The sequence below is a fragment of the Solea senegalensis genome, linkage group LG1 (genome assembly GCF_019176455.1).
Source record: "Solea senegalensis isolate Sse05_10M linkage group LG1, IFAPA_SoseM_1, whole genome shotgun sequence".
NCBI classification, from domain to species: Eukaryota; Metazoa; Chordata; class Actinopteri; order Pleuronectiformes; family Soleidae; genus Solea; species Solea senegalensis.
In genome coordinates, this window is record NC_058021.1 from 7,086,098 (window position 1) to 7,112,947 (window position 26,850).

Sequence of the window (26,850 nt, forward strand, 5' to 3'; positions counted from 1 at the left end):
ATTATTATTACTAGTATTATTATTATCATTACTAGTAGTATAATAACAAAGCAGCTAATGAAGGATTAAATGCTAGATTAAAGCATCTGGGCGCATTGTACTCCAATTACTCCAGTCTCTGTGAGATGAATAAAGTATCAATCTATCTAATTATATTTTAACAGTGCAACAGTGACACTCTGTGGTCAAACAGAGAACGACCACAGTTACGCGTCACATGCAAGGAATCATAGACGCCAGCAGGCGTCGCTGTTTAGCGACCGTGTGGCCGCACAGGCAGCAGCGCTGAGCCAACCAAGGAATTTCTGCTCCAGCTGATTCGGTCGCCATCTTTGTCGTGAACATAAACAACCCCAGCGAGTCGCGCTGGCGTCCGATGTACCGCTGCTGCCCGGGACACGGCGACCACAGCTCGCATCCACCGCAGCGCCGATCTTTGAGAAGCGAAGATGGCAGCCGCTCTGGGGACCTGAGCCACTGTGTTAGCCGGTAAGGAAGCGTCGCTGTCGGGCTGCAGGGTCGTCAGCTGACGGTAAACGCCGACTTTTAAATGGGTTGTGCTCGTCGCTGCGCGAGCATGATGCCATGACAACGGTGCAGCTGTCTTTAGCGCACCGTGCTGCCCTTTTATTTAGCTGTTTGAGTATGATATTTACCTGCCAGAGTAAACAGCAGGTGCACACTCGCTTTTAAAAGCTTGTAACGAGAGCAGAGACTCCGCCTTCATGCGCTGAAGCGAACATACACCACGATAACCAGGCCATTTCATGTTCATCTTCACCAACATCTTCAGAACAGCTGCCCGTATAGTCGGACACTCCTTGCCGACTCCTTACGTCTGATTCTTACCGGCCTGTGTTTCACAGGGATGGGGACCGTGTGTCGTTTGCCTCACCGAGAGGGAGCGGAGGTTTAAAGGGGGCGGGGAGGGCAGCAGAGGGACGGTGCTGTCCGTCAGCCCTGAAGACATGGACCAGGAGTACGAGAGACGGCTGCTCAGGCAAATCAACCACCAGAACCTGCCGACAGAGACCCGACTGTCAAAGGTTTAACAAGACTATCTTTTTAACGTTACACACACACACACACACACACACACACACACACAAGGGCTCGGGTTGTTACAATACGACAATACAGTGGTGTGCACAGCACATTTGGAACAGCAGGGGCAAAAATTAAAAGGGCACCTAATGCGCACCAGTGGAGCAGGCGCCACAATTTTTGTTTCCCTCTCCATTGTAAGATAAGATAAGATACTCCTTTATTAGTCTCACAGTGGGGAAATGTACAAGAATACACACTTAAATAGTATGAAAAAGGAAAAAAAAAAATACAAACCTTTAAGGGAAAAAGTAGCGAGAGCTGCTGCAAACAAGCTGCATCTTGCAAGTAAGTAAGGGCCCCTCGTAGTGTTTTTCACTGGGAAGGGCATAAGAGAGCACCGACACAGTTTATCCCATGAGGACGCCTAATGAAAATCACATGTCTCCTCTGGGGATACACCTATACAGGGACATCTTTTACAGCATGGGTATTTTCTATACAGCACTGAATATCATTTCCTCTAAGGACACTCTTTAGGACACCATCAGGTAGGGACAGTAGGGAACTTCATAACGGAACCCTTTTTGATTGGAAGGGCGCCCATAAATTGCTTTAAATGCAAAAGTTTGTAGGGCACTGCATCACTGTTCTCCACTAGAATGCACTCCTTAAGGAACAATCCATTTTTTAAATTTATACTTTGCTTTCGAGGCCCGTATGAATGGCAGCCAGTAATGCATTTCCTCATGTTTTTACCACTCTTTAGCATACGTCTTGTTACCCTAAAACACGCAACAACAAAAAAACAACACCGGAAACATTTATGCAGTTTTAGAGCAACATTTTCTCCAGAAAAATAACAACTTCTACTGGTAAAAGTATTTTGTGTGACCTTCACTTAGCCTGAGTCTCTTAAACCTGGTTACCTGATCGGTAAAACCCGTGTTTGTCTTACTATTTATTTCATGTCAACAAAAGATCTATTGCACCAGGTTTGTTGAAGACATGCTTGAGCTTTTATCATGTTCATATTATATTATGAACATGATATGTTAATATGTATCATGATATACATAATACATATTATAACATACAAAGGAACATAAAGGTGCAGCCCGTCCCTTTTTTTTTTTTTCCTCTCTAGCTTTCATTGATTGTTGCTTAATTCCTTGGGGATGAAAATGGAATCTGGGGCCAGAAGTTTTAAATTTCATAGCCATGAAAAACAAGCAGGAAACTGCCCGTCTCACGAGATCTCCTCCACTCCATTTCAGCCCGACTGCACGGTCGCATAGTCACGTGTGTTTCAGCCAGTCATTTTGTTGTACTGGATATTTCCTATAAACACAAGCAAAAATACAACTTACAATGCTACTTACCTCTGCAATATTAATACAATAATATCATGAACTGCAGTTATTTTGGTCATGGAAATGAGGACAGGAAATTTTCATATAATTCCATGAATACTTCAACATTATGCGAGTGCACGTGACAGCTGGGTTCCATATGTTCCATGTGGTTCAGCAGAGTTGTTCCCCGAACTCAACTGTGATTGTTATACACAGATCAGCCATAACATTGAAAACAAACATGTGACTGTGTCTCTGAACAACATGCACGTGTTTATTAACCCATATCTAATATGGGTTTAGACGGACAGATGGATGCGGTGCTACATCTCTGAATACAGATGTGTATCATTGTGCTGTAGAGGTCGAAAAAAAATGACAGTTTATAACGCATGACACACATAGTTGCTTAATTTAAATAAGAGCTGGACAATAATTTAATAACAATGTATGATACAATATAATTTTTTTCAGTATCAAAGATCATTATTATAAAGGCTATATGTTGTGCATACATTATGTAATTGTGTAACATGTTTTTGTTGTTTTCTGGCCATAAAAATTTTTTTTTTCAAAAAACAATCACAGTAATGATCAATATTGACTAATTTTTAAAAACAGACCTAATTTTAATTGACATTTCTTTCTGTTCATTCTGTGACTGCACTGCTTTGCACTTACATATTCTAATCAAAAAAAGATGTATAAACTACATATTAAATACATGAAACACATATAATGTTACTACATTAAAAATGATGCTTCAGGTTTTTCACTTTTAGTGTCTTCCTTACATTTGTTCCTGTAAAAGTCGGTGGGAATGTTTCCTGTGTCCTGAGTCTCACTGTTATTTCCATTGTTTTCGTTGTTTGTTTTACCAAATAAAAGAGATCACTGGTTTAAATTCAGTGCCAGATCACATGACTGTAACTCTGCTGTTAACTCTGCTCCTCCCAGTGTGTGAGTGCGACCTGCAGTCCTGTCAGTGTTAAGTCGGGCGATCGTTTCATTCCCACTCGAGCTGGAAGCAACTGGAGCATCAACTTCCACTATGCTAATGTGAGTCTGTCCTATTTGATGAGGCATTTTTCTGACTCGTCACATAATTCAGTCATCGTTAAATGTCCCCATCATCTCCACAGGAGAACTGTCGCTCTCCCAGTCAGAACCATAAAGCGAAGGACGCCAGCTCCGACTCCAGCAAAGGTCAAAGATCAATCCTCCGTGGACACTTTACTGCGAGGATGAAGATCTCTGTGTGAGTCATGTTTTAATCAGCATCTGTGTTTCCTGTCCGCCCCGCAGACACTGTGGCGTATGCCGCCCTGTTGAGGAACGAGTTGCTGGGTGCGGGTATAGAGGCGGTGCCGGACCCTCACACAGACGACCGGCGACACGCAGTCCTCTCTCAAGACTCTCACAGCGTTTTTAGGGTAAGCATCTGCTCAGTCCTGAAGTCATTTTTGTGACGCCAATGAAAACTGAAGGGTGACAAAATCTAACGTTAACAATACGATACGACACGCGATACGTGGTCCACGATACCAATACTATCGCCATGCAACCATTCTGTGATAATCAATATATTGCAAGGCAATCATATAGCGTTAACATCATGATATTTGTCCAAGTGAAGACAACAAAAAAAGCATCTTTTAACGTAGCTTTCGCCGTCATTATCCCGCTATAAACTCCCTTTTCTTCTTGTCAGGTAACTTCTACTCAAGTTTCCTTCATTTATTGGAGCAGCGCCACCGCGAGGAGACGGTTTATTTTAGAGTGCCTTCATTACTAACGTGTATCACATCATAATAAAACCTCATTAACAACAGCAGGTAATTACTGTGTAATCTATTGGCCAAATAAATCTATAGAATCTGTAATTATTTAAATTTCCAAACGGAGCCACAAAAAAATGGACATAATGTCGCTTAAAATAATTAAATTAAATTAAATTAAATTAAATTAAATTAAATTAAATTAAATTAAATTAAATTAAATTACATTTACATTTACATTTACATCTGTGTGTGTGCAGAGGTCCGCTAGGATTTCATCAGTCCTTGCAGACTTAAATTAGACATGTGACTGTGCCTGTTCCCTGTAGTTCAACACTTTCCATTCTAGTTGGTGTTGCACTCTTGTTTTGGTCAAAAGACACAACAAAAGGTGACGGTAACAATAGAAACTTGCTCGAAGTTATGGGGAGGATGTCGACCAGTGCACACATGTACAACTCCGCATTCATACAATACAAGGGAATACAAATAAAGCTACTTCTGGAGTGGAATGTGAGAAATGAATGATATGAAATGGTACGCCCTTGTGTAAATATGAACGGAACTGTGGGCACGTGCGGAAAGTCAGAGTGGACGCAGAGTGCGATACCGTGTCTGTCTGCACCTTCCTACTAAAATTCTGCATTGTGTTCATTCTCTGCAGTACACTGTCCACACTAAGAGAGTGCCTTTTGATAGCGATAATGAAGTCTCACCCTACTCCCTCTCTCCACTTAGTAACAAGAGGTACGTGATACGTCTTTGACCAGATTTGGTGCTGAAGCTTTTGGACTTCTGGTTTGGTAAAAAACGTTCCCTCGGTGTCTTCCCGCTGTCTCCTGTAGCCACAAGCTGCTCCGTTCTCCTCGGAAACCAGCCCGGAAGATCTCCAAGATCCCCTTCAAGGTGCTGGACGCTCCGGAGCTGCAGGATGACTTCTACCTCAACCTGGTAGACTGGTCAGCAGGTAACCTGCTCAGTGTCGGCCTGGGAGCCTGCGTCTACCTGTGGAGTGCCTGCACCAGCCAGGTCAGAGCAGGACACGAAGACGTGCACTTGCATGTCTCAGACGGGAAAATAAATTGTGTGTAAAATGGTGCATTTCTCCGTCTTAACAGGTGACTAGATTATGTGACCTTTCAGTGGACGGAGACTCCGTCACATCAGTGTGTTGGAACGAGCGGGTGAGCCACCAGAACTGCTCATTTAAGTGTGATAAGCACGATAATAAGTGTTAATGTAGAAGCGTAATTAAATATTTGATCGCGCCGCTCCTACCAGGGAAGTCTAGTCGCTGTTGGAACTCACAAGGGGTACGTTCAGATCTGGGACGCAGCCGGAGGAAGGAAGCTGACCAGTCTGGAGGGTCACTCGGCACGTGTAGGTCAGTCACCACCCGCTTTCCATTGCTCTGTAAAAGAAAAAGCACAATGATGTTGTATGGAAACCCACCTGCAGTTGGGTTTGAGTCTATTTTAAAGGAGCATGTGTTAGGAGTCACATAAGTAAGATGGATGTCTGTCAGCCATTAGCTACATTGGAATCTGAAGAGTCTGACCCTGTTCCCCTCTGTGATGAAGGTGCTCTGGCATGGAATGGGGAGCAGCTGTCGTCGGGAAGCCGGGACAGAGTGATCCTCCAGCGGGACATCAGAACCCCGCCTTCTGGTGAGAGGAGGCTGCAGGGTCACCGGCAAGAAGTATGTGGTCTCAAATGGTCTCCTGACCACCAGCACCTAGCGTCTGGAGGCAACGATAACAAGGTGAGAGAATTTGAAGCACGTACGTGACCTTCACGTGAATTGGTGATCAATTCTGAAGCTGCTGTCTATTTCCGGCCAGTTACTGGTGTGGAACAGCTCCAGTCTGCTCCCTGTGCAGCAGTACAGTGACCACCTGGCTGCAGTCAAGGCCATCGCCTGGTCGCCGCACCAACACGGGCTGCTGGCGTCAGGGGGCGGCACCGCCGACCGCTGCCTACGCTTCTGGAATACACTGACGGGTCAGGCCCTGCAGAGCACAGACACCGGCTCCCAGGTCTGCAACCTGGCCTGGTCCAAACATGCCAACGAACTGGTGAGACGTGTTTTTTTTTAAGTAAAAGTACATTTTAGTACATTTTGGCCTATTAATATACATACACTTAGTTTGCAGTCTCATTTTATTTCATGAGAACTGTTGATTTATATTCAACATTTTGTCTTCCAGGTGAGCACTCACGGCTACTCTCAGAACCAGATCCTGGTGTGGAAGTATCCGTCTCTAACACAGGTGGCCAAGTTGACAGGACACTCTTACAGAGTGTTGTATCTGGTGAGAGGACGGCTTTTTATGTCAATGTGGGGCCTTTTTTATTTGTGATTTGCGATATGGACGATAGCTTCGTTGCTGCTTTTAATGTTGGAAAAGCACACAAAGGCTTATACCTTTGGCTAAAATAGAAAGTGCAATTAGTTTATACTCTATAAGGATGCTGATGATAATAAACGTTATTAAGTAGAATGTTGGCCTTGTATACATCCTCTTACCGAACATGTTTATGTGACATAAGAACGAGGGCAGGGAATGCTAAACGTGAAAGATTACTCTCTGGATTTATATACCTGTCTGCAATCAAGCATTTCCCAGCATACACACTCCGTAACTATCGACCGTTCACCTGCTTTTGCTTTCATTTTCCTTCCCAGGCTGTGTCACCTGATGGAGAGGCCATCGTAACAGGAGCCGGGGATGAGACACTACGTTTCTGGAATGTCTTTAGTAAGACACGCTGCACCAAGGTACAGTTTGTCTGTCCATTAAACTACAGCGTGTCCCAATTGACCTAATCCTCATATCGCATGTTTTTGGACTGTGCGAGGAAACCGGAGAAAACATGCAAATTACACTAACCACTACACCAGGGGTGTCAAACATACGGCCCGGGGGCCAGAACCGGCCCGCCAGAGGGTGCAATCCGGGCCACAGGATGAATTTGTCAAAATTTCACACTATGATTACAATCTAAACGTAAGGTCAAATGCAATATTTTTCAATTCCAGATACCTGTGACTAAATGTTTATGCCTTTATAGATGATGCGTAAATAGTAAATTTAGGCATGATATTGTTGAAATTGCACTTATATTTCTCAAGAAATTTCATGTTTTGTAAAAATATTCCTCATTAAATGTAAAACAAAGGAGACAAAACAAAGGAGTTCTTGTTGGTCATAGGTTATTATGCTATTATTTTACTATTTTTACTGGTCCGGCCCACTTAAGATCAAATTGTGCTGTATGTGGCCACTGAACAAAAATGAGTTTGACACCCCTGCACTACACCAACCGTTAAAAATGATTTGTTATATGGTTCATAAAATGTTAGAACCGTTCTACACTGTCTTTGAATAAAGTCTTTAAAGTAGAAGCAGCTTTTTAGAAATGGAGTAAGAAAGCTCGTATAATACAGGTTATGATTTAAAGTCGATTCTTCCGGGATGATCTGACAAACTCCAAATGTTTCTGACACTAATGCTGAAATGTCTTTACTTCCCTCAGGAATCAAAGTCAGTGCTGAACCTCTTCACACGAATACGATAGTGAACGGCCCGTGTCAGGACCGGTTCAGGAGGAAGCCTGTGGTTGAACTGCACAGTCGCCCCGGCGACACACTCACAGACCAGCCGCCATCTCAGCGCCATCATCATCATCATCATCATCATCAACAACAACTGTCGCCGTTCAGACAGCTCTTCTCGAGGCCTCTCTTTTCTACACCGTCACAACTTGAGCGCTGCTGTCCCTCGCAGTGATATCACTGACTTCAAAAGCGAACACGCGGCCCTATCGGCGGGACATGTCGTCTGCTTACACAAAACAAAACAAAAACGTGGATTTGTTGTTTTCTCTTTCGTTGTGTGATTAAGTTGTTTTACTCTCTATTAGCAGAAGTGGTCATCTTCAAAAGTTCTACGCTATATCATGTAACAGCATCACATTTAAGGAAAAAAAAATAACCAGAAGATGTCGACTCAGCGCGGGTGGGGAGGGTTTCTATATTTTGATAATGTGTGAAAATGATCGACAGCAGTAAACGACAGAAGAAAAAACAATAAACGAGTGAACATGCACACAGTTGCTCGTGCAGCTGGGAAGAGAGACCTGTTTTGTCTGAGTTGTCTGTCAAGTTTATATCGACAAAAACAGAGCTGGACACCACTGTGAGACGTCACTCACATAAAGAGTTGGATGAAAATTCACCGCAAACAATTATTGTGCATTCATGTCCGAGGAGAACAAAACACACCAACACTCTCTGTCCTTTGGAACCAACACTGACACTTTATTACAAACGTGTTCGTCCTCATCGTTGCTTTGGTTCGGTCCAAATGCTGGCGTCTTTGGTTGTCCGAGTTCATTTGTCCAATTCCTATTTGGCACGTAAACAGATTCAAATAGTTTTTGTTTGTGTGTGTGTGTGTGTGTTTCTTTATTTTGTACCTTTCTCAGCAACCTGAGGAAGCAAAAGGTCAGATTTAACACTGGCAGGCTCAGATTAGTAATCTGAGTATCCAGAGCCCTGCAGGCCTCGACAGAGCAGAGAAAACTCCTTTACAACCTCCTTCACCTGACGCTTGTTGTTTTGCTCCCTGGAATAAAGAAACAGGACAACATGTTAGTTTTAAAATGAGCAGAGCCCCTCATTCTGTGATGATTTCATCGTATTCTCCATTAAGGCTGTAACCTTAGCGCTGTGTCCCTGCTTTACCTGGCGTCTGTCTGCAGGATCACTGTCTGCATTCTCCTACTCACAATATGCATAAAAATGTATGTTTTTTTAATTACTAGAATAATCTCATCTCCCGCACTGAGGACGCACGACATTATCCACTGTATCCAGTTGTGTTGTGGATGTATGCAAATCATTAGTCGTGCTTTAGCATCTCTAAAATAATCGGCGTCAAACTCGAGCAAACGTTTAAATCTGTAATTACACATTTTTGACCATATGTGGCAAACTGATTTTTGTTTTTTTCTTAACATTCAGACATATGCAGTGTGGGGAATGAAAGAGGCACAATTCTCCATTAGCCTCCATCTGAGGTAGTGTTTGTGGACACTCAGTAAATGTCCCTCCACTATTTACTCCACCAAGTTCTGTGGTGGAGTGTTTATAGTGGTGCTAGGCAACACTGTACAGCTTTTGTTTGTTTTTTTTTCTACCCCAAAATAACCATCATTTCGATGGCTCACTGATTTGTAACAGGGAGAATTTTTGTACATTTCCATTCGGCACACGCAACTGCAAGAGCTGCAGAACTGAGCTCATTTAGAATTCAGCTCTGGCTGCTGCTGGAAATGAGGTTCACGAGAACAGTCGAGTTACATGAATATTTTATGGGTCACAAAACAACAACACTGAGGTTAAAGATATTAAAGCGGGAAAACCGTGGAGTCTGTATGTGGGTGATACATTATTAATATGAAAACAACCAGTACAACAGCCCAGTGTGGAAGAAGAGGTTCAATTTAATGGTCAGCGAACTACGGTGGCCTTCACATACCACAAAGGATGTTGATTTTCTTCGTTTTCAAACAAACTTAAAGGAAGTACATTCTGTTCTTACATATAAATCTTATTACCTTAGAAGCTGCTGAGTGAAGGTGTGCTTTTGTTCTGCAGAGACCTGAGCAGAAGGGAATCCTGGCGTCTGTAGTGTTTCTTTTAACCACTGAGACAATAAAGCCGGACAGTGTCGGTTAAGACTCAGCAGCACCTCAGAGAAATGCTCCGTGAGACTGCGAGGAGAGCTGCCACCGACCGCCTGAGACAGGGATGAAAGCGGACCGTTTGCCACGGGTTTGGGGGGGGGGGCAAAATAAATCAACGCATAAATACATGAAAACAAAAGAACAAACTTGGACCTGGAGGATGGTCTCTGTCAGGAGCTTTCCATCCCTCTGAAGCACTTCACCAAGCGCTGGCATGTCCTTACAGCGGGGCAGCAGCTCTGTCTGCAGGGAGAGGACACAAACAATAACAGTGTTTATGACCAAAAAGTGTGTAAAATAAATCAAAAAGACAGTCCTGGTTTGACTTACAAAGAACAGACTGGCAGCTTTTACTGTGGGCGTCTCTGGAAACTTGAGTGACAGAATTCCTGGAGGAAACATCATAACATTCATTAGTTTAGTCTGAATTTCAAGATCATGCAAAAAATAGTAATAAAAACAACTTGGTTACTTGATTTCCTGCATTAATTGGTCATAAAATGCTCACACTCAGTATATAATGTAATAATAAACCAATGAAACATAAATGTAACGAGTCCAAAGCATAGAAAACCGAATCTGACCTCATCATACACCTGAAATCATGCACATCCATTCATTATCATTAGTTTTTCCACAATTTGTAAAATAAAACTAGTACTGTATACAAAAATATACTGTCAACGGGTAAATTCAGTTTAGCTACATTTACTACACATCTATACAAAACTGACCTAAGTCTATTAGAATGCCACAGTAATGATACTCACCACAGTAAAACAGTGCTTTTTTATCCAGTTGGTTGGACAGGTACAAATCGGGCTTCCTTTTAAGAATCTAATGGTCAAGAACAGAGACGTAGGAAAAGATTTCAAATGACACAGACGAGCAGAAATGGGATCATGACCAACCTGAGCATGAAGGTGCATAAATGACTCAGCGATATCAGGATGATCCCGCGGACCTGTGTACATAAAAAAAAAAAATGATAGGACAGAAGAATTATGCATCATCAAAAACACATTTCTTTGCATTACCTTGTTGAAATACAGTAAGCGTCGCTGAAGTCAACACTTCACTGAGGCTTTGGATGTAAAAGATGTGACGCTCGTCGCCGGCAAATATGTGAACCATCTGAAAGAGAGAAAGAGTGTGAAGAGCTTTCACTGCAGAGGGAGAGAGGGATAAAGGTTTTTGTTCTGGCACCTGTCGGGTCAGGTCCAGAGCAGAAGCTTGTGGGAAGGCGCTATAGATCTGACCCAGCATCTCACTCAGCTGAGCCACCATGGGCCCAAAATCATGGAGGAGGGTTCGAACTGATTTATCAAAGACCCCACACACTGCCTGGAGGTAAGAAACATGGACAGCTGTGAATGACTGAGTGACTGAGTGACTGAGTGAGTGTCAGTACACCTATACAGTTACAGTTATATACACAAAGAGCAAAGAAATAACAAGAAACACCGACCTCTACTACTTCAGAGTCATCGAGCCACTTGCTGAGGATGGTCTGGATCAGTGTGAACAGCTGTTGCAGCACAACCACAACCTAAAGAATCACATTTGCACGCAGAGAAATATTGACGATGAACTGGGTGGAGTTTATTCTGTATGCAAATACAGCTCAATAACTTCCATTCACAGAAAATGTCATTAAAAATCAAGGTTAAACAAACTTTTTCAGTGCTTTGATGACAATTATTCTATCACATGTAATAATATACAGAGAGCAATAGTTTCACCTGCTGGAAAGTTCTACAGTATAAATGTTTGTACTAGTGATTATTTTATGTTCCAGCACCAAAATACAGTGTCGCTGGTGGAGCTCCTGTCTTTAGGGTTTTGTTTTTATTTGCTGAACTTACTGGGTTTTCCATGGACTGTGAGGGTGTGAATCTGGGAGCAGCTGCTCCGTCAAAGTCTTCTGTTTGCCTGTTGATGTCCAGAGTGGTAAAAAGACTCGATAACATCCCCAGGACGTGGACAATAGGCTGTTTATTAGTAGGATTAGGCTTTAGAGAGAGAGCGAGAGAGACAAAGAGGCTGGGTTTGATATGAAGCCTCGTAGCGACAGCAAACAGTGTTCTCTCTGTAGCGTGTATAATAATATAATACTCTTAGATGCATGATTTCCCATCTTTTCCATAACATGTACTGAATAAAATTCTATTTGTTAACCGATTTGTTCCATGACATGTGAACCAAAGTGTGATGGCAGTTATGACGTTTGTATTCTGTCATCACTGATATTTTATTTTTTTCCCCAAATTCTAATCTCGACTTTTTACTATTTAAACAATAATAATTCCTGTGATGAAACAGTGCTTAACATATGTATTAGACCACATTTCTGACTTTAATTTTTAAAGTTTTAATTAATTAATAACATATAACATTTGACCACTAAAAGTAATTTATCTGTTCAGGAATGGACGTAAATAACTTAATTTGACATCGTAATCAAGAAATAATAATGTATACTATTATATATTAGCATTACAAATATTTTGGTTAAAGAGCTTCTACATACTGGTGTATTAACTATTACAGACACATAAAAATGATTTTGATAATTTAGGGCAGCTGTGGTTTTGGGTGGTGGTCTAAATATATATATATATACATGTATGTTGTATTTGTTAAGCACTGTAAATACTGAACATTTTAAGCACACTATCAGAGAGATATAATACATTTTAAAATACAATATAACACAAAACTAATATTTTCTTTCACGATTACAAGCATATTATTGTTATTATTATTTATTTATTTTTGGTTGTTATTATTAGGCTTTCATTCACTTCTCCTCATATACAGTACCTCATGTTGGGCCAGCGTCTCCAGCTGCTGGATGTGAGGAGTGATGAGAGAGTGAAGTCGGCCCAGAATCTCGTCTAGAGGTAAAGCAGACAGCAGGAAACCCAGAGCCTGCATCAGCCACATGCACTGGCTGCTCTGCACACACACACACACACACACACACACAGTGCCACATAATACACAGTGTCTCCACAGAAGTGTTTAATGCATTCATGTTCACAGAGCAACGTGTTAAAGAGGCAATGTGTGAGAAATGCATTCAAATAAATTTAGACCGCTGAGAGAAAGCTGATGACAGGAAAGAAAAAGTTGACTTTGATGGTGGATATTTATAGTATATAACGTTTTTCCTGCTCGTTATTGTCGCCTTCTCATAACGTGATAATTATCCCCTGCTGTTGCTGCTTGGAGCAGACACACTTTAAAACGTGGAAATGAACCAAATAGGTTGAGTGTTAGTATGTGTATCAGTATGGGTGTGTAACAGCGTAACACCAGGTTTAAGCCAGTGTTTTGACTTTTTTTCCCTTCTTTTTTGTATTTTTCATTTTTGGTAACTTCAATATTTATTAAGTTGTCCACACAGATGCAGTACGTTCACTGCATCCTAGATTCTTCTTCTTTGTGATTGCTTTCTTTCTTTTTTCCTCTATTGTGCACAGATGCCTTCATATATCCCTCACTTGTATACATGTTTTTTACATATATGCCCTTTAAAGGCAGTTTACTCACCTTATGGATTTCTTTAACCAGGACATCCTGCATACAAAATACACTGTAAGTCTCCATACAAATACATACACACAAGGACGTTTACATGTGACATGTGAGTGTCTGACCTGTGACACTGAGAGGATGTCCTGAGCAAAGGGGCCGAGGTCGTGTTTACATTCCCTGCAGATCCGCTTAAGTGTTGACACACAAGACACAGACAGCTCCGCCTTCAAAAGACCCTGGAGCACCATGGGTAATATGCCGCCCAGCATGACTGGGTGATCGGCCAGCCACTCGGCCAGGGACCCTGGGCAACGACGACAAACACAGTAAATGGACACGGACATTAATTGTAAAGGTAAAGTTGAGAAGGAGAAAGAAAACTGTGCGCGTGTACCTATGGTGTACATGACAGTGTCGGCCAGCATAACGTTGCTGATGTTGATTGTGGGAATAAGACCAATGAGACCGGGGATAACGTCAGAGTAGTTCACGTCTATGGTCTCAGCTATGGACTGGAAGCCAAATAACAAGGCCTCTGTGTCCTACAGATGAAGTTGATGTGACGTCAGATCGGAAGAGGAGGAATAAACACTCAAAAAACACACACACAAAAAAGATGTCGGATTACCTGCCATACTGTCGACTGTTGGGGGTCCATGAGGTGTCTGCCCAATCTGTCGTAGAGGTTACTGAGCAGCTCCGCCCCCAACATTTCATACACGTACATCAGAGTGTCCGAGATGTCCACCCTATAAAGCAAAACGGCCAAGGAACAAAAGGTCAAAGGTTGAAGCATTTGTTTAAGCAATTACAGTGTTCATTTTCATGCTTTTCCAGTACATATTTACATATATATCATATTTACATATATATCAACAATATTGAACTCTCAGTCTTTCAATCTCGTCATTAAGCACTGTACAGTCCAAATTTTAGGGCTTCTTACCTCCGGCCTCGTTCTTTACCTGTAAATTCTGAACTGCTCCTTGTCGTCAGAGGACCAGGAAGTGAATTCCTCCTGCGATGGATAGTGGGATTTATGCAGCAGCACGTCCACCAGTTGGAAGTAAATCGGCCTGTAAATCTGCAGGTAAACTGCCTGTTTCTCCTCGTCAAAAGACAGGATGTCATCCTGAACGTTCAAGGATTAAAACAAGAGAATCAAACCTCTATGAAAAGTACAAAAAAACCTTAAAGGGGTAGTATTTTTGAAAAAGTGTGCTTCCCAACCTCAGTTTCCCCTCAGTTAAGAAATATCTTCATTCATTTTTTTTTTGCAGTGACACTTGGTCCGAGACTTGAAACTGCAACACTAATCCTGCACTTTTTAGACCCTCGTAGGAGGGACGGGACCTTATTCCCATCTGCGTACACCATCTTTGCTGAAAGTTACGCTAACAGGACCAAGTGTCACTGGTGGGCACGTAACAAAGAAAAGAATGAAGATATTTCTCAACTCAGGGGAAACTGAGGTTGGGAAGCACATTTTTGTTCTATTAATACAAAGCTAAATGCAAATCGGTGAAGTATTTCTTTAAAACACTTGATACAAAAAGAGATATATGTAAAGATTTGAGTCCAAATGAAGTTGAAGTGGACAAAACGTGTCTCATTTTGTAAAAGCCCCTGTTTCATACCTGCAGAGTGTACCAGAAGGTAAGTGTGAGCGAGCTGGTGGTCTCACTGACTGGGTAATGACCAGGAATGCCAGTACAGTACAGGATCATGTTGACCAAAGCCAAATACTCCTGCCAATGATCCACCTGTTCCAACAAAACCCTGATCAAACGCAAACACAAGGATCCACACGTTATGAAATAAATATGACTGAAGCCATTCTTTGGAGGAGAGGTTGAACGAGTGTGCACCTGGAGTGTGTTTCTCCCATAGCAACAGCGATGCGACAGATACCGTGTGAGGTTTCCATGTCCCCGCCCTGCACCGCTGTCTTCAGCTGCTCATGAAGACCCAGCACCAGAGGCATCAGGTTCACCAGAGCATCCACATACCTGCAAAACATGTGTTCACCATGTGCTGTTGGAGAAGACCCTGAAACTGGCGATTGAGACGATTAACTTCTCAGGAAAATGTTTACTGATGTTACAAATCAAGGGAGAAGTAGAATCATTATCTCATTTATAGAGTCTATGGTTTTGGCTTAAAATGAACCACTTCTTGTGTGCGGTGCAGGAATGTCACTGTGTGAAGAAGAAGGATCAACTTATCTGACATTTATCGCGATAATTAAGGATGTCGACTCATGAGAACAGTTTTATCATGATAACATTTGCATCCAGTCATACTTTTGAGCAGATGACACCACATATATCTCACCTTTGGCAGTCAGGCTGTGAGATGGCGTTCACTATTGTCTCCACAGCTGTGTCAAACAGCTCTGGATTGGACAGTGCCATGAAACAGTCCTGGACTAGTTCATGACTCTCTCCCAAAGGCACGTCCAGGCCCACCCAGCTCGCCAGGCAGCGCAGAACCTTATCCTTCACCTGGTCTGATGAGTCCTGGCTTTGAAGGAGCTGACGCAGCATTGGACACACCACCGTCCACTCGGCAGTCAGGGCCTCTCTCAGCTGTGAGCGGCGAGCCTGAGCCAGGCGGCTGCTCTGGAACTCCTCTGGAAGAACGCTGAGGAGCTCCAGCAGCGCCAGGCAGTGTGTATGCGGGTCAGGAGAGGGGTCCGCATCAGAGCCACCTTCAGACGCAGGTTTCTGCGGTTGGAATGCCCTCACCATGTCTGCCACTGGCCGGGACCAAGCCTGGGGGATTAAATTAAGAGCCATGGAAGCCAGCGATACACACAGGCGAGTCAGCACCATTTTGGGCCCCGAGGAGAAGTGCAAGATGTGGGAAAGGAGCTGAGTCCTGAGGCTCTCATGCTGGTCTGTGGGGAGGTCGCTCCAGTGACGGGAGATCTTGGTGTGGAGGGTACTGGCACCAAAAAACTGCACCTCTGGAAGCTAAAAAAAAAAAGGCACAATCTCACACTATGAAGGTTTTTTAACTGATGAAATAGCTATGTGGATGTGAATGGGTGTGAACGGATGAATGGAAAATCTGCAGTTTAAAGCAGGAAATGTCTGGCTTACTTATTAAAGTTGTTGATCTTCCCAAATAAAATGGTTGAGAAACACAGTTTATGATAGAGGAGTGCAAACTGTAGAACAAACGAACAGAGTCAGACCTTGTCTGGACTGAGCAGGGCCCAGCAGAACTGCCATGCCTGTGCAGAGCCTTGGGCTTGGGTTAGCCACTTCTGGGCCAAGTTCTTGCGTTCCATGTCTGGATCGAAGTAAAGCTGGTAAAGCGCCTGTAGAGGAGGAGAGAACTCGTGATACAAGACACAAGGAAATCGAATCAAATGTATATAGTGCCAAATCACACATTCATGTCAAGATTTTACAATATTACAGAGAAGAGAAGCCAAATCAGTTTTCAAACTCAAATGACCCAATGAGCATCCAGTCTGGTCAAAAAAGGTTCCATCTATCTGGGAAATTAGCTTAAAATCAACAACATTCAAGGTGATATTTCAAAGTAAAAGCGTTTGTTATGATATGGAAAGAAAGAGTTGACAATAGGAAAAAAATTTTTTTAAGACAAAATGAAATAAAAAAACAATTAAGTAAATAATAACATATAAACAACTGTAAAAAAAACCACAAAACAAGCTCATGGGTCAGGTCCTATCATAACTTGATATGAAGTGGCGGCCGCATGTGGGCAGCGAGCCGCAAATTTGAGACCTCTGGTTTACACAATGGGATGGTGTTGTTGATGAGGGCCATCAGATGAATGAATGAATGAAAACTTCATGTTTTCTGTCTGTTGACACTAAGGAGTTGTGTCGGGGACTGTCACACAAATTCAACTTCCAGGTTAATTTCATTTCATAATGGTGCATGCAGACTGGTTGACCAATTGTTTGAACAGAGTAAAAAAAAATGTGTTGTTATGGCAACTAATCCAAAGCACATGGTGTTAGTTATTATTAGGACAGCATATGCTTATAGCTGGTATCATGTTACCAAAACTCCAGTCTGTCCAATCTGAAGACCCCCATGTTAGTGCTGTTCTCTGTCTGTAGACACTTCTGCTGCTTTATTACTGATTATTCACTTATTGCCTCAAATAAAATGTCCATGTCAGTGTGACATGATGCTGCAGCTCCCTTTGAATGTATGTGTATTCACATTAGGAGCGGTGCATGTGCAGGCCTGACTCACATAACAGTGCGAGTGCTGTCAACTTACCGATTCCACATTCTCCACCGTTAACTCCAACTCTCCTGGAGGACTGGCTGAAGGAGGAGGAGGAGGAGGAGGAGGAGGAAGAGGAGGCTCCATGGAGGTTTCTCGTGCTGCCTCTGGATTTGCCTTTGTGGAAATTAAAACCTGATCGGTGAGAATAAAATAATCGGAGCGTCGAGCATTCGCTGTCCTCCTTTCATGCGTGTCCAAGAGAGCCCGGCGCTGACAGAGGACGCAGCGGGTCATTCAGCTGTCTACAGTTACACATGAGGGCAGTGCGCTCGGGCGTGACGACACACTGACCTCTGTGGGCGCAGAAAAGTTCACACTCACACTGATTTTTTTTATCTGCAAACACTGACATGTCTCCATCGACCACTGCCTCGACACAGACCCACGCGCCAGAAATAATAATAATAATAATAATAATAATAATAATAATAATAATAATAATAAACATGCAATAACAAGGATCACAGTTCAAACTTGTCCTCAGCGCCACACAGTCCACTCTACAACAGGCGCTCCTGTCCTGACGCACACAACTGCGCCTCTGACGCACTGGCACCTGATTGGGGCGGCGGAGCAGTAGCGCCTGCAAACTGATGCATCATGTCAGAGGGATGGATGCGGAGGAAGAGCGTGTGTGAGGGAGGAAGAGCAGAGAGCTGGGAGGTGACGCGTGAATACGCAGTGGGCTCAGTGACACTTCTCTCACCTCACAGTTGGTGCGGTTGGTGCCGTCTGTGGTGCTCCCACCACACACACACGTGCGGCCCCACCCCTGCTTCTCCTCCTCTTCTGCCCGACTCCCTCAGGATATTTTTAGCGCCGGTGATGATGTTCCCTGTCAAATCACGTAACGGAAACAACCTCAGAGCTGAAAAGGCAGAGCTGCAGTGAAGACTGGCAGAGAGCTCACTTTCACTGGGATCTGCAGCGGATGAGATGAAATTAGAAATTCGTTTGGTATTTCTCATGCTGGTGCTCCTTCAAGGCTCATCGCAGACCAAAGGTAAGGTGTCATCCACGGTCTCTCTCTGTGTGTGTGTGTGTGTGTGTGTGTGTGTGTTTACATCCTGCTCACATGAGCTGGGTTTGTTATTAAATCAGAAATGAAAGCTCGACACTGTTTACTCATCTTATAGAAATAATAATAAATACATAAATAAATAAATAAATAATAACCAATACCTTGGTTTTCTTGAGTAGTTGTATGTGAAAGTACTTAAATGTCCCTTTCAACATAACATGTAGGATTTAACTCAACAATCCAACACAAACAGTGACATATCACCTTTCATCATATCACTCCGCCTGTCTTAACCACAGCACAGGCAAGGTGCACCATAGTATAGTTCATGATCTTAATAATGACTACACTCAATGTGAATGTAGATCACAAGTCATTTAACCATACATAATCAATCTATCTAAACATTAACAATAATAATGTGTTCATCTGTTCCACTCAGGTATTCAGCAGAAATGACAGGGTGACTTTGTCTTCCTGATGAGATTAAGCAGTCTCTATTTATTGATCCATATCTATCTATATAAATACACATGTATCTGTTGTCTACTGTTATCTATGTATCACTATACCAAAATTGTATTAATTTGTAGTTATTTTTTTATTCTCCAGTTAAATTTAGCAATTGAATTAAAACATTGTAAAAGGCTAAGGGGAGGGTTCTATGCTATTATTAGAATTATATTATATTATATGATTATTTCTATGGTTCTCGGAGGTTTCTGAACTGTGCACAAATAAACCGAGGATGGTTCACTTAGGGTGACACTTTGTTTACAATCTCTAACATGGTTGCAGAAGACTGCAGTGCCCCTGTTGATAAATTAATCAGCTGATAATCAGTTAATCTCATAAAATTGGAAAAATAAATAAATCTGGACAGCAGAGAGCCTCAATCATCAATTTGCTGATAGACGGAAAAGAGCATCTGATTCCCAATCCTGTCATGCAAATGTTCAAGGTTAGTTTTGTTTCAAACACAATCTTATAGACAATTATTATTTTTCTTATACAGGTCAGAGCAGTGCTTTGCCCCCTGTCTTTCCTCCAGCTGCCCTCCCCAGTCATGCTGACACCTCAGCGTCTCCTGACCTGACAGAGGATCCTGGGAATGAGGTCCTTGAGTGGACACATAATCCTGCAGGCAGGGATGAAACCTCTACTGAAACCACAACCATTATCAGGACCAAAGGAGCAGTCCATTCAGAGACTGTCACAGACGCAGTATTTAAAACCCACTTGGTCAGCACAAGCCCTGCGGGGACGACATCTCAACACATGGATGAAGCACTTGTCCTGACAGCTCAGCCCGGCACTGCCCCTACTCCAGGTAATCAAGGCAAACCTTGAAAGTCTCTACAAGCCTTTATAGAAAACAACTGTCGTCATTACATTCACAAGTCTAAAACTCATCCATAACGAGTTCCAGACCAGATCTTAAAATAAAACTACCCACACTAAATAGAAGCTGTCTGTTTGCAAACATACACTCACTGCCAGCAGCATTCCAGGAGCGTAGTCTTCCTCTGACCCCCCACATTACTGGACTGAGACTGAGAGAAACTGTGTTGTAACCGAAGTTGAGAGGCCTCCCTTTTATAGATCAGTTATATATAACGCCGCTTATGTCATGTCGCCTATTTGAAGAGCCCAGACATAACAAACAACATGGAGTCACACTTTAACTCCATTGAAGAAGAGTTGGTAATGGTCTGTATTTATATAGAGATTTTCTAGTCTTGATGAGCTGCTTTACACTACAGTTTTGTCATTCACACGCATGGGGGTTAAGTGTCTTGCTCAAGGACACATATAGACTAGCAGAGACAGGAATTGAACCCACAACCTTCCAGTTAAAAGAGAACTCGCTCTACCACTGAGCTACCATGGCTCAATCCTAAAGTAAATGTCATATACTTCAAGACTTTTACTGAAGTAATATTTTACATCAACTCCTACCAAAGTCATTTTCTGGTGAGATACTTGTACTTTGTATCCCTGGTAATGACTGGTAATGTACAACTTGGACAGGTTACCAGTCCATCACAGGACCAACATATAGAGACATACTACCGCACATTCACACCTGTATGTTTTATGAAGAAAACTCAATGATGGCCGCATTTATTTGTGTAGATCTTCACAACAGATTCATTAAGAAACAGATTCTAGGGAGAAAGGGGGCTGGAGAAAACTCTCCACCAGACATAATGATAATTTCTGTTAATTTCAGGCATGAAAAAATACACTCAGTGTGTGACTTTCTTGGCCCTAAAAAGCAAAGCAAGTGGTGCTGGACAATAAAAACCTGAGCAGCTTTAATGTCAGTAGTAGTGAAGTACCTGAATGAGCAGGGTGGTGTGTAGTTACAGCGCTCCCTTGCTGTCGTGTGTATGGTCCATTTCCTTTGAAAAATTCCCTGCACTGTTTTGAATTGACACAGCACTACCCTCACATCTCCGCTTTCCTCCACTTCAGGCAGCCTTTCATCCACGCCCACCCTGCATAGCTCCACCCCTCCTCCACCTCGTGTTTCAACCACGGACAGCAGGACACCCCTGACCCAAGATCCATCCAGCACCTTTTCATCTTCACCTGCCGAGTGTGCCCACACAGTGCAGGATACAAGCTCCACAGCTCGCGACGCCACTACAAAGTCACACTCTGTATCCTGGACCACAGACCACCCTTTGACCTCAGCTCCAATCCCTGCTGGGCCAACTCACCAGGAGGTCCCATCTGAACTAAATGTTGGAGATGAAGGTGAAAGAGCATTATCTCTACCTCTTTTTATTGTATTATGATCTCATTTTAGTCCAAACTTGTGTCTTACAATGTTTGTTGTTGTGTAACAGATTTCAAGGGGCCCCGACATCGCTCCAGCTCACCTTTAGACCCCCTGCTGGCTGGTCTGCTGTCAGTGTTCATCGTCACCACCGCCATCGTATTCATCGCCCTCTTCCTCAGGTTCCGTCAGCGAACAAACCACCCCGAGTTTCATCGGCTGCAGGATCTCCCCATGGTGAGGCCTTTCTGTTGTTCAAGTCTCTCTGTAAGACACGGGTACTGTAAAGGGGTCAAACCACCATTTTGTTTTCACGCAAAGATCACTTGAGGTGTCATGAGTACAGCCGGGCAACATGGTCAAACACAAAGTTTGTGTTGTGTCCCAAAGCGTGTCAATATAAGGCGACAAGATCTTCAACTCATGAAAACAACTCAGCTTCAGCATCTACTGTTGCATTTAAGGGTCTTGTTGGACGAAATAATAATCGATTTGTGAAACAAGACGTACAAAACATAAAGGATCTAACATAATAGGCTATTCAGTTGCATTATGGGAAATGTAGTATGGAGTGATTCTGAGCTTCAGTTATACTCTCAAGGGCCAAAGTGAGCCAGAGATTGGAATGGTTAAATCCCACATAATAGTATGGCCATGTCATCTTCAGATGCATTGGTATTTTAAATTGAAATTGCGTGTACATCGCACAATTACATTGTAACATGCATACTTGATAAATGATAACATAAGTCTGAAACTGATCCACTAACAAAGTTGGCGTATACAATTATTTTATTACTACAAATGTCTTTGCATTTTGTGTTAATAATCTTCTTCAGGATGACCTGATGGAGGACACGCCCCTCTCCAGATACAGCTACTGATGATGAGGCGTCCTGTTTGCCATTTCCACCACTCAGAGGCAACAGAAGCAAAACAGACGCCACAGCAAGACCAGGGTGGATGTGAGCAAAGCTTTTGCCTAGTGCAGCTGCATCAGATGAGTTTTCCCTTTGTGACCGAGTGCTTTCTATAATTATCTATAATTATGTGAAAATGTTTATCTGCTCATTAAGAACATACAGAGTCATTTCAATCAAAGGTTCTTTGTTCTTTGACTTTTCCCCCCACATTCCCTTTAGAGTGAAGGAGATCTCCTGGTCAGTGGGAACCTGATGTTTTCCTTGCATCTGACTTGACTCCACATGTACTCACAGCACTTTAATGTGGCACAAATGGTCACAATGCCCTCTAGGGGACATGTGAGGTAATGTGCCCTTCAGGGGTAACGTGAATCAAGGTTGCATAGTCCTTCAATGTAAATTAATTGACAATCTCAGGTCAATGAGCGCTTAAGGGGCAGGCTGAGAATGTTACAAGCTTTGAGACACATCAAGAAGGTGCCAACGTGCCCCCAAACGTAATGTAATCCTTAGGTGACCTAATATGAGTCAAGTGCACTTTCTCACCAAATTGCCAGGTTCCACATTTTGTCTTAAATCTGAGCTCTTGCAGAGAATCTGAAAAAAAATGCAGTGGTATACAATTTAAAGGTGTTATATTTGGAATAAGAGACCAGTTATCTAATCAAGCTATCATGAATTATATTTGTTGCAGTATTTAATGTGTATATTTCAGCACTATATTCTGGTGTATAAAACTTGAATTTGTTCATTTGACAATTATTGATGAATATTTAATTCGCCGTTGTACACTGCTAAACTAGTTACTCTAATATTAGTGAAAATGTAAGGGACACACTATCTCCTGTTGTAACTGAATGTGTGGCATCAGGGAAGTTGTTTTGTTACCTGGGTGTTTTAGATTGTGCAGATGTGGTGGACTTTGACTGTTGTATCAGATTTTACTTTAAGTGCCATTAGTGATGTATAATATGCCATTGAAGTGTGGACTGTGAGAATTTATTGATATAATTTGATAATAAAATTAATTACTATAAAGGCTGACGACGTATGTTCACAGGGCGGAACTGACTTTAAGCATTTTGTCATTGTGTCACTAAAAGCAAGTCACCTTGTATCAGCCCAAACAAGTCACATGGACTTTGACCAAATCAACTAATAAAGAAAGCCACTCCCTTTTTACACAGTCCATTGTTAAAGAATCCATTTTCAAAAATCGACCCACAAAAAAGAAGCATGTGTAAAACCATTGAGTACAATTTAATGCCATCAGTTTACAGACTGGAAAACTACATCAAGTTTCTTTTTCACATGTTAGCTGCATTATTTATGACCAACCATATTTGTTTTTCTTAATGATGTAAAAAAAAACAACTGCACTTTTTCAGTTTACGGTGATAAATTCTGTCAGTGAAAAATGGAAGGTTTATTTCCTTCTTTATTATACGTCATCTTCATGTGTTTACTGTAAATAGAACACCATCAAGTATTTTGGTCAGTGCTATCAAAGTAAGCGGACTTTATTTGACCCTAATTTGTGAGCCTCCCTGAAGGGGAGTGTCAGTTTGTTTACACAGAACATTCCTTCCCTTAAACGGGGCACCATCCCTCAGAAACTGGTCAGGGCACTTAAAAATGGTTGAGATGAGCATGCATGCTTCAAAATATTTTATAATCTGATTAGTGTGATCTTAACTGTGATAATTATTTCAACTAGCCCAGCTTGAAGTCGTTGTCCTCACTAACATTGGACGCCGCGTCGGAAGGGCCCACGGTATGGTCCTGTCCAACCCAACAGGTGGCGGCCATAGTTTGCTGTGGCCATCATCATCCAAAACAAAGCAATGTTTCCAAAAAAACCCCGCTTTCTCTTTTCAGGATCTGATTAGGATGAATAATTGCATTAGTATTGTTCTTTTCACACACAGAAAGAAGAGGAAATACAAAAATGAGATGGACTACCTCCTGTGGAGTATCCATGTGCATACACCTCCCGGCCAATTATCCATACAACTCCAAGTCCACTGACGAGACGCTGCACCACAAAAAAATAACTCTGTCACATTTCACAAGAGTGAACATGCCCCTCAGGGATTCCAGCAAACAAAGCCCCCCCTCATCATTGCAAAACAAAAAGACTAAGTCAAACTAGACAGACTTCAACAGGCTTTCTGTACAACTGTGGGTGGGAGTGGGAGTGGCAAGTTAGTGCTGTGTTAGTATGACAGTGCAAAATTCAACTCACAGGACAATGCAATCCTCCAACGGCCAGACAGAAAAGGAAGGAGGGGTACATCTCCAGGCTGATGAGAGGGGATTATAGCATGTTTACTTTAAACCTCCATCATGAATCACCATCGTCAGTTGTATTTCAGTGTGAACGTACGTGTTCTGGTGTGAACGCTGGATACAGTTGAAAATGTGTCCAGTCTCTGGGTCGTCGCTGTACATCTGAGGGTACTGCGAGGCAAAACGTGTGGATTATTACAAAAGTCACAACCTTTCAACAAGGTAATTCACTGACTAAGTTACACCACATTACATCAGCCACTTCCCAAGCATGGGGCAACATCATTGAAAAAAAGTTTGGTAGGTTTGTAAATGTAAATGTAGCAGTACATGTGCTCACCTTCACGTTATATGTCTTGCGGGCTCTGGCAACTTTAATTGTCAGATGTCCAATCATGAACATACTGGCAACGCCAGTCAACACCACAAAGCCATACTCTTTGGACAACGCACCCATTTTGACAAACCTGGATGAGGAAACGTTACACAGTCAACCCCCAAAAGTGAAAGCAAGATAGATTAATAAATAGTAAACACACACACAGAAATACAGACGTCCATTTTTGTGAATTTTAACGTCAGTTTTCCCTCGTTATGCAAGAAAATGGAGGAAGTGTTATTTGTTGGGCAAAAACAACAACAAAAAACGTTTTCTTTTCAGTTGCACTCATAAACACCACGTCTCTGTTCGTCTGCATTCAACAACTACGTATATAAAAATGTGCGTACACTGTACACAAAGCAGGCTGTGAAACTATCAACAGGAAGAGTAACGACGTCTTATTAACTAGAGGTCAAAAGAGAGGAATGAGAATTCAGCGCCGCCATGAGGAAACACAACAATGATGTTTCCTCATGGCGAGGTGACAACGACTCGCATATTTTCAAACAAGCAGACAGCGTTTTACCTCGACAGTGTCGGAAGACGACTTTGACGACTCTCGGACGATACCAGACAAACAGCTAGACCTCGCTCAAGTTTTTTTACACTCTGCTTCCTCCGTGTGCGTAAGGGTTTACGTAACGTCGCGCACGCGCGCATAAACAAGCGGAGTGCAGGGCGTGGTTTCCGCCTTTTAGATACTCCAGGTGTTGTAGCTAATGTGTGTTTACGTACTGTACTAAACCTACATATTGCCTTTTTAATCATTAATATATCTGTATCTGACTGCTTTTACATTAACAAGTAACTCATTTATTATTCTACTTTTCTTCAACTGGTAACAAAATCATGTCTGACAACTTTTATATTATATTGTACTATACAAATGTACTTATTTGACAACATACATTCTACTAGACTCAGATAATGCAGATAATGAGTCAATGATTGTGCATTTCTCACTCATAAGTGAACGGAACCATATAAAAACAGTACATTAACACTTAGTTGAGGTTTAATGTTGACTGCTGTAAAACACCAAAGAACAGTGTGAAGATCAGGGGTTTCCAACTCGAATTATCTGGGGGCCACTGGTTGTCTTGTCTGGTCGGGCGGGGGCACTCAAAAAAGTACCTGTTTTGATATGGAACAATACATGTTCACTATAAATAAACATATTTGTGATGCAAAATCAGCCTGTAAATAATAAAATATCCAGAAATACAGAAATAACTCATGATAACTTGATATTAAGTGGAGGACAAAAGACTACGAGGTTGTTGCATGTGTGCTCACTTTACAGAACATTTCCCAGTAGTCGTCACTAGATGTCCCCATAACATCACTAAACTCCCTTGAATTCAAACAGCTGTGTGTGAAGTAGTTTAATCCCAGCAAGTACAAAAAGGCTTGCAATTTATATATGAGCTCATATGCCTCCTCATGTTGTTGTTGTTGTTTTACATCAGGGAATAGTAAAGGAAAAATGCTAAACTTTTTTGTCAGTGTGCAGCCAGGTGCTGACTTTTCATCGCTGGCAGGAAGATTTCCTTTTCGCACACTGTCAGCTGCACATCTGTCCCCCTCCTCCTCCTCCTCCTCCTCCACCTCCTCTTCCTCCATCGCACATAGTCTGATTCAGCACTTCAACACCTACACAGAGGACCAAGAATAGACTCAGGAGGACTGAATCTGGAGAGAGGAG

General features: G+C 42.3%; 4 protein-coding genes across 7 annotated transcripts; 2 read left to right on the plus strand and 2 right to left on the minus strand.

The window, feature by feature from the left end:
* The first annotated feature begins 294 nt into the window (after nt 1-294).
* fzr1b (fizzy/cell division cycle 20 related 1b) lies at nt 295-8,316 on the plus strand. The gene is made up of 14 exons (XM_044046216.1): nt 295-489; nt 867-1,046; nt 3,357-3,458; nt 3,542-3,605; nt 3,705-3,832; nt 4,842-4,924; nt 5,023-5,206; nt 5,296-5,361; nt 5,459-5,561; nt 5,758-5,939; nt 6,019-6,252; nt 6,385-6,489; nt 6,864-6,956; nt 7,715-8,316. The coding sequence occupies exons 2-14, from the start codon at nt 969-971 to the stop codon at nt 7,754-7,756; spliced, it is 1,464 nt and encodes a 487-aa protein (XP_043902151.1). The 5' UTR covers nt 295-489; nt 867-968; the 3' UTR covers nt 7,757-8,316.
* Nucleotides 8,317-8,477: 161 nt separating this feature from the next.
* On the minus strand, nt 8,478-18,505 carry LOC122781866 (importin-13-like). 3 transcript variants are annotated; one of them, XR_006361873.1, is made up of 22 exons: nt 17,737-18,073; nt 16,668-16,793; nt 15,803-16,443; nt 15,337-15,477; nt 15,106-15,247; nt 14,434-14,600; nt 14,097-14,217; nt 13,863-14,010; nt 13,591-13,772; nt 13,484-13,510; nt 12,752-12,886; nt 11,794-11,940; nt 11,397-11,477; nt 11,135-11,272; nt 10,966-11,062; nt 10,840-10,892; nt 10,699-10,765; nt 10,259-10,317; nt 10,082-10,171; nt 9,800-9,981; nt 8,657-8,805; nt 8,478-8,585 (listed from the first exon to the last, which is right to left on the minus strand). XR_006361873.1 is itself a non-coding variant. In XM_044046096.1 (22 exons), the coding sequence occupies exons 2-22, from the start codon at nt 17,827-17,829 to the stop codon at nt 8,712-8,714; spliced, it is 2,931 nt and encodes a 976-aa protein (XP_043902031.1). In that variant the 5' UTR covers nt 17,830-17,859; nt 18,452-18,505; the 3' UTR covers nt 8,478-8,711. The 3 variants fall into 3 exon arrangements, 2 of the variants coding, with proteins under 2 accessions (XP_043902031.1, XP_043901908.1); XM_044046096.1 differs by adding an exon at nt 18,452-18,505 and having other exon boundaries at nt 8,478-8,805; nt 17,737-17,859; XM_044045973.1 differs by having other exon boundaries at nt 8,478-8,805.
* Nucleotides 18,409-23,512, plus strand: LOC122782091 (mucin-2-like). Of its 2 annotated transcripts, XR_006361891.1 has the most exons (6): nt 18,409-18,748; nt 19,782-20,096; nt 21,245-21,529; nt 21,622-21,788; nt 22,391-22,516; nt 22,694-23,512. XR_006361891.1 is itself a non-coding variant. In XM_044046333.1 (5 exons), exons 1-5 carry the CDS (start codon nt 18,682-18,684, stop codon nt 22,433-22,435), a joined length of 879 nt encoding a protein of 292 aa, XP_043902268.1. In that variant the 5' UTR covers nt 18,409-18,681; the 3' UTR covers nt 22,436-23,512. The 2 variants fall into 2 exon arrangements, 1 of the variants encoding a protein (XP_043902268.1); XM_044046333.1 differs by having other exon boundaries at nt 22,391-23,512.
* A 203-nt stretch (nt 23,513-23,715) lies between these two features.
* Nucleotides 23,716-25,220, minus strand: mgst3a (microsomal glutathione S-transferase 3a). Its single transcript, XM_044046490.1, has 5 exons — nt 25,104-25,220; nt 24,861-24,934; nt 24,720-24,777; nt 24,437-24,509; nt 23,716-24,355 (listed from the first exon to the last, which is right to left on the minus strand). Exons 1-5 carry the CDS (start codon nt 25,218-25,220, stop codon nt 24,216-24,218), a joined length of 462 nt encoding a protein of 153 aa, XP_043902425.1. The 3' UTR covers nt 23,716-24,215.
* Nucleotides 25,221-26,850: the final 1,630 nt, after the last annotated feature.